This window comes from Hyperolius riggenbachi, chromosome 6, assembly GCF_040937935.1.
Source record: "Hyperolius riggenbachi isolate aHypRig1 chromosome 6, aHypRig1.pri, whole genome shotgun sequence".
Classification (NCBI taxonomy): domain Eukaryota; kingdom Metazoa; phylum Chordata; class Amphibia; order Anura; family Hyperoliidae; genus Hyperolius; species Hyperolius riggenbachi.
Window position 1 is genome coordinate 200,599,349 of NC_090651.1, and position 18,351 is coordinate 200,617,699.

At 43.4% G+C, this 18,351-nt stretch overlaps 1 protein-coding gene across 1 annotated transcript in view; it reads right to left on the reverse strand.

The window, feature by feature from the left end:
- LOC137522116 (uncharacterized) overlaps nucleotides 1-9,268 on the reverse strand; it is a 226,651-nt gene extending 217,383 nt beyond the window's left edge. Inside the window, exons 1-3 of the mRNA XM_068242144.1 lie at nucleotides 9,252-9,268; nucleotides 8,378-8,422; nucleotides 1,781-1,934 (exon numbers count right to left, since the gene is read on the reverse strand). Coding sequence (XP_068098245.1) covers nucleotides 1,781-1,934; nucleotides 8,378-8,422; nucleotides 9,252-9,268 — 216 coding nt within the window. The remainder of the gene's footprint in view (nucleotides 1-1,780; nucleotides 1,935-8,377; nucleotides 8,423-9,251) is intronic.
- Between the last annotated feature and the right edge of the window lie 9,083 nt (nucleotides 9,269-18,351).

Sequence of the window (18,351 nt, forward strand, 5' to 3'; positions counted from 1 at the left end):
CGGGGAGAGGCGGAGATCTGCGGGCAGATTGACGCGCATGGAGGCAGAGCTACAGCTCAAAGCTCTGCCTCCGTGAGCAGCAAAATCCACGACCAAAGAAAATCGAGGATTTTGTAGAGGGGATTTGGGGGTATAAACCCCTCGTTCTGCCTCGGGGATGCAGCAGTTTAACACTATCTATAGTGCTTTACAGTAATAAAAGCTTTAATAATGATTTAAGAGTCTCTTTAAATTCCCATTATTGCAAGTGTGTATGGGTCCTTAGAAAGGTTAAGGTTGAATTTTTTTGCAGAAGGTTGCTTCTATGTTAGCAGTCTTTCAGCAGAGAGAAATATGTTCCCAAATATATTACTCGGCTGCTGATTTGTAGGAGTAAACACAGTTGAAAAAGGCTGCCTAGTAAAGTTCCATTCTCTTCAATACAGACAATCAGATTAAAGTTTCAACAATAGAACTCAATCTACTAAAATTCTCCATAAGGTATTAATAAAAACAAACAAAGAGGCGTCTGAAAATCTCTTGTAGTAATCCCCTGGAAATTGTCACCAGATGCCTAAATGGTGGAAAAGATGCAACATTAACCCTTTATCTGCAATGTCACACTTGGACAGAGCCTGAATTTTGAATAATGAATTTGGATGCTGAGGAGGACTTAAGTGTGTGCACCAGCATGCACCACAGGGTGTTATGTGCGGTGACTGGAAAGCGTGAGATGGAAGGCAGGCGAGAAAAGATATAAGCGGCTGATTAGGCACAAGGAGGTGCCAGGAGGGAGGACAACAGCTCCAGATGACATGGTATAATCTTTAAACTGCCTTTGATTGGACAATTGCATGTCCGGCCATGATATCATCTCTGAGATAATGCAGCCCAGCACAGAAGGAAAATTCCATTCTGCTTTCTGGAAGCCTTTCCCAGGGAAGTCATAAGAAAAATATTAAATAGAGATAGAAAGAAAATAAATGTATTTTCAAGGGCCGTTTGGCACAATTGCCAACTCCCAGCTTTCATTAGGCGTAGAAACGATATGGCCAACAGGGTCAACACAAGAATTCCGAACAAGAAGCACCATTTTATACTGAGCTTTGTAGAATAACAACGTCTCTCACTCTAACAGACACATGCACACTAATACAGTTCTACCATTAATAGTTTTAATCTACTAATCAAAGCAAGTGTCCAAATTAAATCAGCAACTCTCCTGTAAAGTGAAATTACAGTGGCTATTAAAGAATGTATTCTCCTGTTTAACTGAACTTAAAAAAAAAAAAATAATAGTGTTTTGATAAAATCTGTTTTATTTATTTAAAGGAATACTTAAGTGTCCTAAAAAAATGACTTGTACTCACCCGGGGCTCCCCTCAGCCCCCTGCAGCTGAACGGTGCCCTCGCCGTGTCTCTCCGATGCAGCTGGACTCGCCGGCGGCCACTTCCGATTCGGCCGTCACCGGCCGACAGGCTGGGAATGCGGCTGATTAGCCGCGTTCCCGGCCGCAATAGCATTAAAGAAGGCGCTATTGCAGCCGGGAACGCGGCTAATCAGCCGCGTTCCCAGCCTGTCGGCCGGTGACGGCGAAGCCGGAAGTGGCCGCCGGCGAGTGCAGCTGCATCGGAGAGACACGGCGGGGGCACCGTTCAGCTGCAGGGGGCTGAGGGGAGCCCCGGGTGAGTACAAGTCATTTTTTTTAGGACACTTAAGTTTTCCTTTAATGCATAAAACAGAAAATTACATTTGTAAAAAATATTCATGATTTTAAATGTTCATGAATCATGTACTCACCACCATGATGTCGTCATTTAGCTTCTTACTGGAAATGGCAAGCTCCAGATCAGCCACAGCACCGAGCTTCATCTCATATGTTGTAGTACCATCGTTAATAATATTATCCACTGGAAAATCATGGGCAGTTGCCCAGCGCTCGTAGTGCTTGTACCTGATAAAGATAGTGATGTCACTAAAGACAGGTAAAGTGTATCTGAACTGACGTGTGACTAATGCTGGGGATACACGGTACGTTTCTGTACCGTGTATCGACCAGCTGATCTGGGCAGCTGATAATATTCAGCTGGCCCGATCATGCCGCTCGACCCGCGCCCGCTCAATTCCCGCCAGCGCACAATGGCAGGGAATCGAACGATAATGAGAAAGCGCCGGCGGGGACGAGCGGCAATCGATCCACGCGCACACGAGCGGGGATGCGCCGGCATCCGGCGCACAAAACGAGCCGTGTATGCACGGCATTAGGGCCTGATGCACTAAACTCCTGTAAAGTTGCCATGCGCAGGGAGCATGGCAAAAAGCAATTTTACAGTTACTAGTGCACGGGGAGCACTGGCCATGAACCCATTAGTGCCACATGAGTTACCAGTTTAACACTGCGTGAAGATGCACATAACGCTAATCGGAACAGGCAAAAATGGCACACAGTGCCAACAGTATAAAAGTGTCGCTGCAGTAATGTACATAAAACAATATTTATCGTTTTAGATTTTAACAAAATGTTAGGCAGCAGGGATAGGGGAGAGAGGCAGCGGGACACTAGGCAGCGGGGTGGAGGGAGTAGGATTAGGTGGAGGGAGGATTAGGTAGCATTGGTATACATTACCTTTTCCCGGCCGGTGATTGCTCCTTTACTTCTGTTAGTTTGCTGTAGTCCTGCATCCAGCCAATCACCATGCGGCTTCAGTTTCCACATGGTGATTGGCTGGATGCAGGACTCCTGCAAGCTAACTATGAATTGAGGGAGCGATCGCCGGCCGGGACAAGGTAATGTATACCAATGCTACCTAATACTCCCTCCACCTAATCCTACTCCCTCCACCCCGCTGCCTAGTTTCCCACTGCCTCTCCACCCCGACCCTCGCTGCCTCACTAGCCACCCTGCATTTTTGAATGGCGCACCGTTCTGCTTATGTTTTATAAAATGCTATTTACCATTTTAATGTATTTACATTAAAATGGTAAATAGCGTGTTATGATCAGTCGGAACGGTGCAGCATTTTTCACTCTGCGCCATTTTTAACTGTATGCAACGCTAATGGGTTAAAGGGACCCTGAGCACTGGGTAAAAAATATTGACTTACCCGGGGCTTCCTCCAGCCCAGCGTAGGCTGCAAGGTCCCCTGTTGTCCTCCTGGATCCTCTCCCCGTCCCGGCTGGCGGTTCCGTGATCAGACAAATTCTATACGAAGTTGTCTGGTCTGCTTCTCTGTTCCTTAATTAGGGTCCTTACGCCGGCAGGCTACGGGTCATCAAGGCGGCCGGCGTGAGAGTATTGCGCATGCGTTGTTCAATATTAGAGAACCGGCCGGCTACGGGTCATCACGGCGGCCGGCATGAGAGTCCTGCGCATGCGCGGTTCAATATTAGAGAACCGCGCATGTGCAGGACTCTCACGCTGGCCAGCATGATGATGCATAGCTGGCAGGCGTGAGGACGCTAATTAAGGAAGAGGAAAGCAGACATGACGACTTTCAGGCCGAAGTCGTCTGATCACGGAACCGCTGGCCGGGAGAGGAGCCAGGAGGACATCAGGGGACCTTGCGGCCTATGCTGGGCTGGAGGAAGCCACAAGTAAGTCAATATTTCATTTTTTTACCCAGTGTTCAGGGTCCCTTTAATGGGCTGTGCTCCCGCTATGTTAGTAATGGTAAAATTGCAGAGCCTGCGCACGGCAGTTTTACCAGTGTAGTGCATCAGGCCCATGGTGAGATAAATATGGGTACATATAAGTCTGATAACCTAATCTAATCTACTAATAACCTAATCTACACAGGTGCATGGATGAAACATGTTCTACGCCTGCGCAGACATTGAACTCTGTCTATATAAAGGAAGGAAAATGCTTTCGAGTTGGGACTCTCCAAGGACAAGCAGACATGCCGTCTGTGTCACCAGGTATTTCCCCTCCGAGGTCGCTGAGGTCCCCCGATGCTACAATACTTGGTAAGAATATTGGTGCTCACTAATTAATCACTCAAATACAATGTAACTATGATTCTGCAAGCCTAGATAATTATTATAACAGGATTGTAGCTCAATAAATATTTTTTTTTTTCAAAAACAATTTTTATTTTCAATTATAAAAGACAATACAATTAACAACAACACCACCCATACCTCCTCCCTATCCCACCCCCCTTCCCAGTCGGTTCCAATCGAGGTAAGTATGTTGTCCACAGTACATAGACATATTAATGTACAGTTTCAGCAGGTATTAGCAGTCAGAGTTATAGCTTTATATCACACGAGCAAGTTAGGAAAACTTCACAAATCCAATTTAAATTTGGAGAGCCATTTGGTCCATATCTTGTAGAACTTCTTTTGTGAGCCTCTGTTAACATATACCCCTTTATATATGGGCAAGTCTCTATTAATAGATTGGGTTAATGCTTCCAGGGTAGGAGGATCTGTGGACTTCCAGCACAGGGCAATTTGTCTTCGAGCATAAAATAACAGTGTTCTAGCCAGTAATAATTTTTTCTCTGAAAGGACTTTAGTGCCAAATATATTAAGCAACATGCTTTTGGATGTAGAGGGAATGGCTGGACTAACTATTTCAAAAAGTAGGGCGTGTACATTATCCCAGTAGTGTTTGATCTTGGGGCATAACCAGAAAATGTGCATAAAGTTGGCACTGGAGTCCTTGCATCTCCAGCAACTGTCCTGATTGTCAGGGCTAATTTTGGACAATTTATATGTGGTAAGGTATACCTGGTATAGATATTTGAGCGCTGACAACTTATGTCGAGCTGCTATTGGAGTGGAAATGAACATAGATACAGCGTCGTTCCATTCAGTGTCAGTAAGGTCTAGCAATTCTCTCTTCCACAGCATGTATGGTTTGGCTTTACAGGAGTTATTAGTATTAATAAGGGTGTTATAACTAAGAGAGATGAGACCCGTTTGGTTAGTGTGTGATAAAATCTCTTCGATAGGGCGAGACTGCACGATAAGTGCTGGAGAGGCAAATTGGGCATGGAATGCATGCCTGATTTGGAGGTACCGGAAATACATTGAGTTAGGGAGTGAGAATTGTTGTTTGAGCGCATCAAATTGCTTGAGCTCACTGCCATCCACTATATCCCTAAGTTTTGTTATACCTTTATTAGCCCAGATTGACAGATCAGGAATGGTTAAGAATTCAATGAGTTTAGCATTGTTCCATAATGGAGTAGCAGCACGGTGGCATAGTGGTTAGCTCTCTCGCCTTGCAGCGCTGAGTCCCTGGTTCGAATCCCAGCCAGGGCACTATCTGCAAAGAGTTTGTATGTTCTCTCCGTGTCTGCGTGGGTTTCCTCCGGGCACTCCGGTTTCCTCTCACATTCCAAAAACATACGGATAAGTTAATTGGCTCCCCCTAAAATTGGCCTTAGACTACAGTACTTACATAATATAGACATATAGCAATGGTAGGGATTAGATTGTGAGCTCCTTTGAGGGACAGTTAGTGACATATATACAGTGCTGTGAAAAACTATTTGCCCCCTTCCTGATCTCTTATTATTTTGCATGTTTGTCACACTTAAATGTTTCTGCTCATCAAAAACCATTAACTATGAGTCAAAGATAACATAATTGAACACAAAATGCAGTTTTAAATGATGGTTTTTATTATTTAGTAAGAAAAAAACTCCAAATCTACATGGCCCCGTGTGAAAAAGTGATTGCCCCCCTTGTTAAAAAATAACTTAACTGTGGTTTATCACACCTGAGTTCACTTTCTGTAGTCACCAACAGGCCTGATTACTGCCACACCTGTTTCAATCAAGAAATCACTTAAATAGGGGCTATCTGACACAGAGAAGTAGACCAAAAGCACCTCAAAAGCTAGACATCATGCCAAGATCCAAAGAAATTCAGGAGCAAATGAGAACAAAAGTAATTGAGATCTATCAGTTTGGTAAAAGTTATAAAGCCATTTCTAAAGCTTTGGGACTCCAGCAAACCACAGTGAGAGCCATTATCCACAAATGGCAAAAACATGGAACAGTGATAAACCTTCCCAAGAGTGGTCGGCCGACCAAAATTACCCCAAGAGCGCAGAGAAAACGTATCCGACACGCCACAAAAGACCCCAGGACAACATCTAAAGCACTGCAGGCCTCACTTGCCTCAATTAAGGTCAGTTTTCACGACTCCACCATAAGAAAGAGACTGGGCAAAAACGGCCTGCATGACAGATATCCAAGGCGCAAACCACTTTTAAGCAAAAAAAAATTAAGGCTCGTCTCAATTTTGCTAAAAATACATCTCAATGATTGCCAAGACTTTTGGGAAAATACCTTGTGGACCGACGAGACAAAAGTTGAACTTTTTGGAAAGTGCGTGTCCTGTTACATCTGGTGTAGAAGTAACACAGCATTTCAGCAAAAGAACATCATACCAGCAGTAAAATATGGTGGTGGTAGTGTGATGGTCTGGGGATGTTTTGCTGCTTCAGGACCTGGAAGGCTTGCTGTGATAGATGGAACCATGAATTCTACTGTCTACCAAAAAATCCTGAAGGAGAATGTCCGGCCATCTGTTCGTCATCTCAAGCTGAAGCGATCTTGGGTGCTGCAGCAGGACAATGACCCAAAACACACCTGCAAATCCTCCTCTGAATGGTTGAAGAAAAACAAAATGAAGACTTTGGAGTGGCCTAGTCAAAGTCCTGACCTGAATCCTATTGAGATGCTGTGGCATGAACTTAAAAAGGTGGTTCATGCTAGAAAACCCTCAAATAAAGCTGAATTACAACAATTCTGCAAAGATGATTGGGCCAAAATTCCTCCAGAGCGCTGTAAAAGACTCATTGCAAGTTATCGCAAACGCTTGATTGCAGTTATTGCTGCTAAGGGTGGCCCAACCAGTTATTAGGTTCAGGGGGCAATTTCTTTTTCACACAGGGCCATGTAGGTTTTGAGGTTTTTTTCTCACTAAATAATAAAAACCATCATTTAAAACTGCATTTTGTGTTCAACTATGTTATCTTTGACTAATAGTTAACGGTTTTTGATGCGCAGAAACATTTAAGTGTGACAAACATGCAAAAGAATAAGAAATCAGGAAGGGGGCAAATAGTTTTTCACAGCACTGTATACTGTACAGCGCTGCGTAATATGTTGGCGCTATAAAAATACTAAATAATAATAATAATAATAATAATAATAATGGAGTAACCGGTGACCATTGGCCCTCGTTGGAGGTAAACCGACCAGCTTCTTCCCATATTTGGACTGTGGTAACCATGGGTGGGGTAAGATTAGCGCAGGCTTTAGATCCCCTGAAGGGTAAGCTAGCTAGAGCTAATGGCGAGCCTATAATCTCTGGCTCTAGTGCAGAGGCCGGGTTGTAGGAGGACTGTTTAAACCACCAGTAGCTCAAAAAATATTACTATATTACTATTGAACCTTTCCTCATGTTTTGCTGTAATTAAAGCGGAATATAACCCTGCATTTCAACTTTGCTCTAAAACATTATTTACAGTATATTATATGCAACCAGCATTTTTTTTTACTAGACCAGCATTGGAAGGGTTACACAGGGCTTTAAAGTTCCTGGAGATGTCTGCAGACGCATCCGAAGCTGACATAGATACATTTATGTAAACAAAATGTATCTAAGTGTTGAATGTGACTCATCTCTCTGACTGAGAAGGAGTTGGAGGACAGCCAAAGAGTGTGTAACATTTCTCAATAGATACATATAACTAAATAGAATGTAACAATCTGAACTTCTGCATATCTCTCCACGGAACTTTAAACCTCTGTGTTTAACCCTTCCAATGCTGGTCTAGTAAAAAAAAAAATGCTTTTTGCATATAATATGCTGTAAATAATGTTTTAGAGCAAAGTTGAAATGCAGGGTTATATTCCGCTTTAATTTTACCCACTACGGTGGTGAGCGAAGTTAGAGGGTTTAAAAACCCTTCCCGTGAGGGAAACAGGAGGCGGCATGAAACAGCCTACACATGGCACCCCTGCCAACACATAATTGCATTATTATGATAAATTATGTCTTTTTTAGGATAGAACATATAGTACACCTAACACCACTGTATATCTGGCTTCACTAGGAAGGGAGGCTATATTGGGGAATAGGCCACCTAATACTGGGGGCACATCTGGCGATATTGGGGAGGGGGGCTACCCAATACTGGAGGCACATTTGCTATCTATGCTGCGCTGAGACAGCAATCTTCCAGGTGAGGGTGGGTTGCAATCTGTAATCTCCTAGAAGCGCTCACTCAGATCCAGAGTCAAAATCTGTTAGAGAGAGAGTGTTACATATCTACATTCGGGGCAACTCTTAACTAATCCATAAATAAAAATATGTAATTGATGCAGAATTGAATCAACCTTAACTATTATGGTGGAACGTAAGCATAATTACTTGTCTGCGTTGGTCACCAGGTAAACCTCACTGAAGAGCTGTCTCCTGCATTTAAAAAAACAACAACAAAAAAGTATAAAGTTAAAATTCCACTGCTTTTAATGAAAATCAGTTTTTGCTATATAAGCAAGATTCGACCATCAGATAGACTTCTGTCAGATGCCTGTCAAGTCGATTCAGGAATCTATTTGGTGTGTGCCACACACTAGGAACAGATTTCCAATAGATTTCAGAATGAAATCTATTGGAAATATATATAAATGCATTATTGGACCAATAGATCCGATGCAACTCTATGGGCCATCGATCTTCTGCCAGCAGCAGATCGACCTCGATTTTCCATCCTGTCAGATACTGTAGTGTAGATAAAATCGATCGAAATCAGCCGCAAATCGATCAATTGGCTGATTTGATGGAATTGATTTCCGATTGATGGCTGAAATCGACCAGTGTATAGGCCCCTTAAAGCAGTAGGATCAGCCATACTATGCCAGGGAAAAAAAACACATATATAAGTAGATAAATACTTGATCTACTTACATAACACATGTATTATACTGGCCACGTTTTGATTTCAATGAATGTTAAATGGTAAATGACGAGAATTCTGTTCCTGGTGGGGGCCATGTCTTTTGCCCACAGTTAAGTTAAGTCTAAAAGAAGAGATTTGGTCCGCTTCAAGTCACTCCAATGATTTATTTGGGACTTATCCCAGGGCAGCCACAGCAAACTCAGCTAACATGTTTCGGACCTGCAATGGTCCTTAATCATAGCATGGTTATGGCAAAAACATCACAGGTTAAAAAGGGCATGACAGGGGGAGTGGTTGGTCCAGAGCCACCCGTAAAGGGGGTGGAGCCGGCCAAAATACAACCTTGTTCCCTCCGTCATGTTACAAATGCATAAAATATAAAATGTAATATAAGAAACAACGAGGTATAAAAAATGTGAAAAGGTTTGAGTAACCTGAGAGGAGAACACCAAATAGAAAATTATTTTGTTGGAAATACCTCGATACTGCAATTGAACCATAAATAGTATGTATAAATACTAGCGTACCAAAAAAGTATAACATGGACATAAAATGAAATGTCATACGCCCCCACACACCATTTTGAGGTATTTGACACTCTGTTAGATGTGAATAGGTTCATTAGGTCCATTCTCCTGAAAAAGTATTTCAACCAAGATGAGAGCTCCATTGAGATGGGAGAGGTTCTTTCCCCTGTGGTGGCTTTTCCCGACATTGGGACCTTCCAGGATACCAAAGCCAGGTGGACATTAGATTCCCTGATGGCAGATGGTTCGGGATTGGTCTCCATGTCGGATGTACGGCCCCCCGGGATTAAGAACCCTGACTTTTATCCCCTCACAGCTAGGAGCTCTCCAGTTGAGATCTTTCAGGACCTAGTCGAAAAAGAACTTGTCAATATAGCCAGTGCACATCAAAGACGGCAGCGGAACAATTTGACCAAAACTGAACAGATGGCCCTTAAGAATCTGCAGGCCAATGATAAAATTGTTATACGCAACGCAGACAAGGGGGGGGCAGTTGTCATTTTAAATAAGGTAGATTATCAAGCGGAGGCTTTGAGACAGCTCCATGATGAGACAACATACACGTGCCTCTCAGCTGACCCCACCCCTGTTTTTCAGGCCCAGCTTTTTGGTCTTTTGAGTTATGGTGAAAGTTTGGGAGTATTGAACCATAAACTTGTTGAATATTTAGGTATTAAGCATCCCATTGTTCCCATCTTTCACCATCTCCCCAAGATCCATAAGCCGGGCGCTCCCCCGAATCGGCTCTCTGGGGGAGCGTCTAAGCGATTGGGTCGATTCTGTATTGCAACCCCTTGTTAAGAGGTTACCAGGATACATTAAGGATACAAAACACCTTTTGTCGAGTCTGGATGGGGTAGAGTGGGAAGCGAACTATAGCTGGATTGCTATTGATGTGAAGTCTTTATATTCCTGCATCCCCCATCATTTGGCCCTTATGGCTCTCCAATTTCATCTGGAAAAGTATTCAACCTATACCTCTGACTTAAGGATTTTCATATGTGCTGCAGTCGAATACCTCCTGACCCGCAACTATTTTATGTTTGACGGCAGCTTTTACCTCCAGAGGTGTGGAGCCTCCATGGGTGCGAAATTCTCCCCATCCCTGGCGAATTTATTCATGGGATGGTGGGAGGAGTTCCACATCTTTGGGGGTGACGGCCGTCTTTTTGGGTGCGTTGCGTGGTACGGGAGGTATATCGATGACTTGCTGGTTATTTGGAAAGGGGAGCAAGAGGAAGCCCAGGAGTTTGTTGCCTCTCTTAATGACAATGCCTGCAATCTCAAGTTTACGTACACATGGCAGGATAAAAGTGTTGACTATTTGGATGTCACCCTGGTGGGAGACATAATTTCCAAATCCATCAGGACACGTACGTATAGAAAAGCTTGTGCAGGTAACTCGACTCTGAGGGCAGGAAGTTGTCACCCCGAGCACACGATCCGTGCCATTCCGGTGGGCGAATTCATTCGGGCCCGCCGGAATTGTTCGGATCCAGAGACTCTGGAGGAGGAATTTGTGGAGGTTGGGAGGCGTCTATTGGAGAGAGGTTATCCACATTGGATGATAGAGAGAGGCAAGAGGCGAGCCCTCTCTATTCCTCGGTCCAAATTGGTACGGGACAACACGTCTGTACGTACCTCTGGGGGAGGCCCCTTTTTTGTCACTACCTATAGTTCGGAATACACCAAGGTTGTTCAGACTATTAAGAAATATCTCCCGGTTTTGGAGGGATATGATGCTTTGCGGCCTCTCCTTCTGAATGGCGTTAAATTTGCCAGTCGTCGGGCCCCGACTCTGGGCAGTCTCCTGTCACCCAGTCTTTTTGCCTCTGTCCCACAGACCTCCACCTGGCTATCTCTGAAGGGCTCATACAAATGTGCTGTTTCAACCTGTCGTTATTGCTCTGTGCATGACCAGACCCGCACCATTCGATCACGCACCACTGGGACTTGTTTTTCCATGAAACATTTTATTAACTGTGGGACAAAAAACGTTATATATTTGGTGACGTGTACAGCATGCTCATTGCAGTACGTGGGTTGTACCACCAGACCCCTTAGAGCTAGAATTTCAGAGCACTTTCTGGGGGCAGGATGGTCTACCACGCATATATCTAATGTGGCCAAACACTTTAGAAGTGTTCATGGAGGTGACATGTCCTCTTTCTCTTTCCAGGGTATAGAGAGGGTATTTTTGCCCAAGAGAGGAGGGGATCTACAAGCCCTAATAAAGAAGCGAGAGGCATTCTGGATCTTTCGCATGAAGACAAGAGCCCCATGGGGCCTAAATGCGAGATGGGATTTGGCACTTATCACAAGTTAGCTGCTTACCTTTTTGGGTTGATACAATCTTCCCTCCCCCCAATTGTCTGGGGTTCCTGTCCTGTTCTTGTCCTTTTCATTTTATGTCCATGTTATACTTTTTTGGTACGCTAGTATTTATACATACTATTTATGGTTCAATTGCAGTATCGAGGTATTTCCAACAAAATAATTTTCTATTTGGTGTTCTCCTCTCAGGTTACTCAAACCTTTTCACATTTTTTATACCTCGTTGTTTCTTATATTACATTTTATATTTTATGCATTTGTAACATGACGGAGGGAACAAGGTTGTATTTTGGCCGGCTCCACCCCCTTTACGGGTGGCTCTGGACCAACCACTCCCCCTGTCATGCCCTTTTTAACCTGTGATGTTTTTGCCATAACCATGCTATGATTAAGGACCATTGCAGGTCCGAAACATGTTAGCTGAGTTTGCTGTGGCTGCCCTGGGATAAGTCCCAAATAAATCATTGGAGTGACTTGAAGCGGACCAAATCTCTTCTTTTCTACCTTGATCTGTGGGCTGGTTGCCCAGGTCCAGCTCGGTTCACACTACGAGTGTAGCGGTATATCCACCTTGTCCATTAAGTTAAGTCTAACTCGTGATGTCATTTCTGCCCTTTACTTTTTTTCTTGTCTCCTCCAATCGCTGAGTCACCTCAGCCTTGCTTGTAAACACAAGTGAGCAGGGGATTAGGTTTCAGATAAGCAGCTGGGAGGGAAATAAAGGGAAGAGGAGGAATAGATTATAGATAAAAAGAACCCCCAGCATGCAATTCTTTGAGATGACTACTAAAGGGCCAGTGCTCCTTAAATATGTGATAACTCCAAATCATAAGAGCAGAAAAAGTTTTGAAAGTTTTAAATGCAGGCTTAGCATCTTTATCACTTAATACACTCAGACCAGTTGCTGTTGAAATTTGATTTTTATGGTGATGATACCGCTTTAAAGAGAACCAGAGACGAAGCATCCTCATGTATTTTATTACATTTATCAGTGGGAACATGACAGTAAACACCTACCCTGCTTTTAGTTTCATTCGTATCTGCTTAATTAGTCAACTATCTGCTGTGATAAGAATCCCCGACTGGCTCAGTTTAGGTTTGACCTGGAATCATTATAGCTGAGTCACTCTTCTGTGGAGTCTTTTCAAGCCCAAGCCTGTCACCTCCTGGCTCAGATTTCCTGCTTTGCATACTGAGAGCTGTGATGACATTGGAGGGGCTGCTGCTGCTGAGAGAGAATCTCTGAAACAGACACGTGTGGCAATATGATCTGTGTGCACTTTGTCTACATAGATACTGATGATGACTGCAGTTTCATTTCTATGAGAGACACTTCCTACAGGCAGCTGCACATCATACCAAAATGAAAGCACACAGATGAAAGGCTACAGCCTTACTCATATAGCCTAGACAGCAGCCTAGTCTCGTATAGCCTAGACAGCACATCCAGAAATACTCATAACCCGGAAGCAGAAGGGATTTGAGCCGGCGGCCATATTTGATTTTTCCTGGCGCAATAATGGATAAAAAACACTAAAAAATGCACACCAGATTGACGAAATTATCAGGTAGAGCATTTATTCTTTACAAGCTATCGACTGATATGTTTATTTTGTGTGAAACGTTCATCTCTGGATCCCTTTAACATTGTTTTTTAGAACTTATACAAAACCTTTCTGCAGTTGAATGCTAGATGAGAGTGTCAGCCAATTGCAGTTGCTTGATAAGCACCAGCGTTGTGATACTAAATTCCTTACACAGGAAAGTGTGAATTTAGGAACAGTTTGTACACTGTATTGCTGTGGCTGAAATGACAGCAATCCAAACTAAATGATAATGAAAAAAAAAAAAAAAACCTGTAAATTGAGAATCAAGCTTTTTTTTTAATTAAATTACAAAAGAATGCTTGTATATGCATTTATGTATACATGGAATGGGGTTACATTTAATACACACCTAAATTCTGACAGCTGTAAACTGTAAATTCTATAGGAGACCTTAACTGCCTGTTCAAAGTGTAGTGGTCTGCTATAGTGACAGCCACTTCTATATGTGATCTGAACAATCAGCCTGGCTGCTACCAAACATAATTTTTTTTCTGATGTGTGTACATGCCTAGTTTTTCTGCCTGCACTGCAGCTGCAACAACAAAACAAAAGGCATGTACATGTGTCAATTCCCCTTCGTGATCGTTACCTTGCCACAGTGAAGGGGCTTGCGTATCACCAATGACACAGTAGAGAGTAGACACGTAGAGTGGCACTAGATACCCTGGTGGGCAGACCCAAGGGGGTAGCAGGAGTTAGAAGCTGTGCCTCCGGATCATTCAGCATATAATGTAGTGACAAGAGAAACAAAATAGGGAACCGGGCACCAGCCAGCAGGAATTGCTGCACACAACACCTTTAATACATCCCCAAGGTTCCTGACAGATTATTGCAAAAGCCTTGCGTATCACAATGAAGCAATGGCCCGCTAGAGGAGTGTGTTGGGGGGCACACCTGGCCCAAGATAATAAGGTCGTTGCTTCATTGTGGACAGTTGTTCTGTCATTGAGCTACCTTAGCCCGACCATATGGGCTTGAAAACCGCCATCGCCTGCACTCTCGCCATGGTGCGCACCAGTCCAGCACGGCTACACAAACAGCCGTTTGAGGTGCATTACACAGTGAGTTTAGTCTGTCAGTGTGAAGCAGTACACTACTTACACTAACTGCTGATCCATGTCTACACACGCAAGATGTTTTCAAGCACTTTAGACCTCCAATTTAGTAATGCAATGTGATTTCTGCCTTTTAGGGATTATAACACTGCTGTGCGTCAAATCCGTGAGCCATTGCAAATGGCCTTCAGGGGGTCCCAGCACTGGAATGGCAAGGAGGAGGGAGACGTGGGAAGCCTCTGGATTATCAAAAAGAAGACCTATCTTAGCATGCTTAAAATATAAGATATCTCCCTAAAATAAGACCTAGCTGCGCACTGCGAAACTTTGGGTAATACCTGCACTCCCCCACCCCACCCCCAGCTGCAACACCTTCCCTGCTTCTGCACCCCTCCTCCAGAAAGTCAGAACCCCCTGCGGGCTGCGGCTAACACTGTGCATAATTCAGATCTTAGATCAGTGGTGAAGGCAGTTAAACTTGGACAGTAACAGAGCCCGTATACAGGAAGTGATCTCTGTTTACTTTCTGTATAGGGCGACGCAGTTACTGTACAACTTTAGCTACCTTCACCGCTGATCTAAGAGTTGAATTATACACAGTGTTAGCCGGAGGGGAATCCGAATTTCTGGAGGACGAGGCCAGAGGCAGGAGAGGTAAATCAGTGGCAGCAGAAGCAGCAGTGGGGGGAGACGGGGGTTATCTACTACTTACACTGGCTATATACTAGGGGATCTGGCTATATACTTGGGGAGATCTGGCTATATACGTGGGGGGAGGGGGCTATATACTAAAGTGAGATCTGGCTACCCCCACAAATTTAAGACCCCCACCCCTCCCTGAAAATAAGCCCTAGCATATATTTTAAATGGAACATTAATATAAGACAGTGTCTTATTTTCAGGGAAACACGGTAAGTAACTATTTAGGGCATTTTTTCCACTACAGGAACACATTAATAGTATCTAATCAATTACTGAAGATTAAATAAAAATACAACCTACATCTGTCATTGAGTGCATACAAAGTGCTAGGAAAACATTTCTATCAATATTTTTTGTGTAAATAGCAGCATTCTGGAACTCAGTGACTTACGTGATCTTCAAGGAAGCTGTATAAACCGCTCTGGTCATACTACACACAAAAAGTTGCATCAGTATTAGAAGGATATAATACTCTGGACTAAAATTGTTAACATATGGTAAAATGCTCTGAACCATTGCATTTATAAGTGAGATGTTATTCTCTGGACAGTTATTGGACATGTATTTGTAGGATGTGATAACGTGGACCTTTTATTACTGGTTTATGATGTTCTAAAAGCAGATGATTTTGATGCATTAAGTTTGGGCGCTAGCATTCTTTGAACTACTTTCACTGGCCGTGCAGTGGTGGTTGAGCACCAGATGCTGATGCTGCAGTAACTTTGGCTGTGCGTTCAGGAGCATGGTTGGTTGAGATTTTGGCAGAGGGGCGGAAGAGCGGACCACAGCTCTAAAATTACAAATGGAAGCTGAGCTTCAATTTCGGTGACCACTGAGAGGTTAGCCATTTTTAGTTAGTGTTAGGCACCAATAACGTTACAGTGGGGCAAGAACTAAAAGCACCCACCATTCATAATTAATTTATATCCCAGTTCAATCACATGGTCAGCACGAAAAACTACTTTCTCCTACTTACAATTAGTGTAGCTCTCACAGAAGATCTCTGAGCAATCCTTGGCTTGCTCTAAGCAAGCAAAGCTGATATCCTGTACTACACAACACTGTACTACTGCAGCACAGCTCCCTAGCTGAGGTGAGAAACCTTTAAGGGGGAGGTTAAAGCATTACTCCACATTACAGTAAAATCTAATACAGCAGTACACATCAACACTATACAAGTCATTCTGTAAGGAAAGGTCATCAAACATCACCTTTAAACTTCGTTGGTCGGTTTCACACTTACACCCAGCGTTTTGATTGTGGTGCGATCAAATGATTGCACCGCACCACAACACTAAAAGAAAGACTTTGTAGATAACTGCAGTAATGCGCGGTAATGAGCCTTCATGTAATTCTTGGCAGCAATTAAAATTTTAAGTGAGGCCTCTAGCATTCACTTCATATGGTGGAAATACGCATTGCACGCAAGTGTTTTGAAAAAACTTGCTACCACGCATGCGCACAGCCACGCAAAAATTTTTTAAAATATCTGCAGTGCCATTGACTTACATGACTTCCGGTCAACGCAGCAACGTGCATTGCTTACGGCGCCACGTATCAGGTATGAAATGTCCCATAGACTTTCATTGCTTTAGTTTTACCCTGTGGTAAAAAAGGTAATGTAATGAAAATGTCCTAGTGCGAAAGGGTCCTTTAGGAAATCTGCTGAAAACCAAGGCAATAAAAATACCCAGAATTCTCCTCAGTCACATTAGGTTATAGGTATGTACAAAGCAGGAAGAAAACTTTATTGCATAACTTTTTTATTTTTTGCAGCATTGCTGGAATTACTGCAATGAAACATTAATTCGCAGCCATAAGAAATCAGTTACAGTTGGAGCAATGCCGTTCATATTAGTAGCTAAGGCAATTTAGACCAGAAGCCTGTGAAACCCCAGAGTAAGGCCTTCTCCCTATGAAAAACCGCAGAGTGCATACAGACTCCCACTGAATTATACTAAATGGGACTAAAGCTAGGGAGAATCAGGCAAAATTTGCCATTTTAACGACCAATCTGGATAATTTTTCATTAACATAAAATTTTGCAAAATTCCTACATGGGTGGATATGGAAGATAGGCTGGTAGCACCCACCGATATCAAAAATCTCCTTTGGCTTACTCCAGTAGACCGAGCTAAAATCCAAAATCCCATTATCAAACACTCCCTCCAAGTTTGGGATGGCTGTAAGTTCTCGGGCCGACTGTTGTCTCCCCATAGGCCTCTCCTCTCCTTTCTGGGTAACCCCTCTTTTCCGGCAGCGTTAACTTCCCGTTCTTCCTACCAGTGGTGGGTTTCAGCTAAACTCCTTAGGATTCAGGATTTTGCTACCAATACAGGCATTAAGCCCCTAAACTATCTTCGAGAAAAGTTTAATCTTCCCCCCTCTGAGCAATTCCATTACATGCAAATTACCCATTTTGTAAAACGACACATCGCACAAACGGAGTCTCCTAGGAGCAGGACCTTCTTCGAGCACATCTGCGATACAAATCCACAAGCACCGGGAGTAATTTCAGCTATATATAGAGAACTAACCCTTACGCGTTCCCAAAATAAGCCGGACTATATACTTAAATGGGAGAAAGAACTAGGCCTGCAGATCGATTACACTGAGATGTGTGATATATGGGAGAATATCCCTAAAACCTCTATTAATGCTGACCTGGTTGAGATAAATTATAAACTATTACTTAGATGGTACCTGGTCCCCCAGAGGGTAGCCAGATACAATAAGGAATGTTCAGGGAACTGTTTCAGGGGGTGTAAAACGATAGGATCGTTCGCTCACATATGGTGGACTTGTAAAAAAGTACGTAGATTATGGATCAGAGTTTGCAGCTGGGCCTCATCCCTGATTAATGCCCCAGTCCCGCGGAATCCTCTCCATGTCCTTCTAGGTTGCCCATACCCATCCCTCTCCCCGGCCCAAAATGCTCTCATTAACTACATCTTCACAGTAACCAAAATTAAAATAGCAGCGGCTTGGAATACTCAATCCCTCTCGTTTGAGGCAGTCAAAAATAGGCTTGGAAATATCTTGTTCTTTGAGAAATTGAGGGCCCGTATGAATGATAGCATGAAAAAATTCCATAAAATTTGGGATCCATTGATAGCTTACTTATTAACTCCTGAACAAATAGCTATGGTGCACAACCAATGATCTGATTATGGTTTCATGCACAAGCAAGGATGGCAGTCCTCGTCCCTGGAACCCT